The 1,362-nt window shown below is 71.1% G+C and overlaps 1 protein-coding gene across 1 annotated transcript in view; it reads right to left on the bottom strand.

Moving 5' to 3' along the window:
• Positions 1-1,362, bottom strand: part of CELSR1 (cadherin EGF LAG seven-pass G-type receptor 1) — a gene marked incomplete at its 3' end in the record, with an annotated part of 131,659 nt that overhangs the window by 22,884 nt on the left and 107,413 nt on the right. The window contains 1 exon segment of the mRNA XM_015570733.1: positions 322-488. Within this exon segment, the coding sequence (XP_015426219.1) occupies positions 322-488 (167 nt within the window).

The following is a 1,362-nucleotide window of genomic DNA, read 5'->3' as shown; positions in this document are numbered from 1 at the left end:
CGGCCCAGAGCTCACTCCTGGGCTGCCCGGGGCGGGGGGGAGCTCATGGAATGACACGGTCATCAGGGAAGATCAGCGGCCCGGGCCTGCGGTGCCCGGAAAACGTGCCTGCAGTGCCCCCAGCCCTGGCCGGACGGGGCTGGCCACGCCCCTGGGGGCTCCATCCTAAGGAACTGGGGGCCCTGCCCACACTGGCCTCCAACATGAGGGCAGGGGGCCGACGTGAGGGCAGGGGGTCCCGTGGGTGCAGCTCTGCGGAGCGCCCTGCTTACATCGATCGGCCGCACATCTGCCCCGGGGCCCAGGTGGGACCGTCCTCACCTGGAGGTGGAGCCTGGAGGACGCGCCCGCCGTGGCCTCCATCAGCACGCCGTCCGCCGTCCGGGTCCGGAACATGAGCCCCAGGTACCAGGGCACCGAGATGGTGACGTCCAGGTCGCTCCAGGACACGCCGCTCTCCCCGCTGAAGCGCTGGGGGTGCGGCATGACTGCAGACAGACAGGGACCCCGAGGTCAGACAGGGTCGGGGACGCGTTCCCGGGGAGGGCGCACACCGGGCCTTTCCATGTTCAGGCCAAGGCCGGTCTCAGACTCCCGTCGGCACGGCAGCGGCCCCCGAATCCAGGCAGCGTGGGCTCTGCGGAAGCCCACCTGGGACTCAGGCCACCGTCCTGGGGAGTCAGGCTGAGGCCTGGTTCCCCCCGTGGCCAGGGCACAGCGAGGCTCTCAGGTGAGACGGCAGGCAGAGGGGGCGGCCCGGGGTCCCTGGGCTCCGTGGACAGGGTGCTAGGGGCCCTGAGAGTCTGGCCTGCCTGTCCCTCCGACACCCGCCTGGGCAGGAGCAGGAGCAGGAGTGGGGGCTGCGCACAGGACCGTCTCCTGGCAGGACAGCGCGAGCCAGCAGGGAGCGCCACGGCGCCTGGCAGTCATCTGTGTGGGCTCCCAGCCCAGCACATGCCCGGGAATGGGCCCAGACCTGGCAAGGCCACTGGACAGCTGAGGGCTCCCAGGTGGGTGACAACAGCCCCTCGGCTGTTACACCTGGAAAGACGGTGTGTGCCACACAGACCTCGAGGCTGAGCCAGCCACTGCGTTCCTGGGGTCCGACTGCGTCTGGCAGGCAGCACCAGGGCCAGGTCTCGCCCTGATCCCCCCGTGGGGCGGCACCGTCATCCCCCCGGCTCAGGAGAGACCGCAGCAGGGGGCGCCCGGGGCCCGGCCAGGCCACAGCCTCGTGAGCGCCGGCATCTGTTTCCTGCTCTCGTGACCCCACCCTGGCAGCTGTTTTCCCTGGCGCAGCCGGGGCTGCACTCCGGCCTCCATAACAGGAACCCGGGGGCACGGCGGCCACAGCCACTGTCC

The sequence above is a fragment of the Myotis davidii genome, unplaced genomic scaffold (assembly GCF_000327345.1).
Source record: "Myotis davidii unplaced genomic scaffold, ASM32734v1 scaffold67, whole genome shotgun sequence".
NCBI lineage: Eukaryota > Metazoa > Chordata > Mammalia > Chiroptera > Vespertilionidae > Myotis > Myotis davidii.
This window is presented reverse-complemented; position numbering and strand designations above follow the sequence as displayed.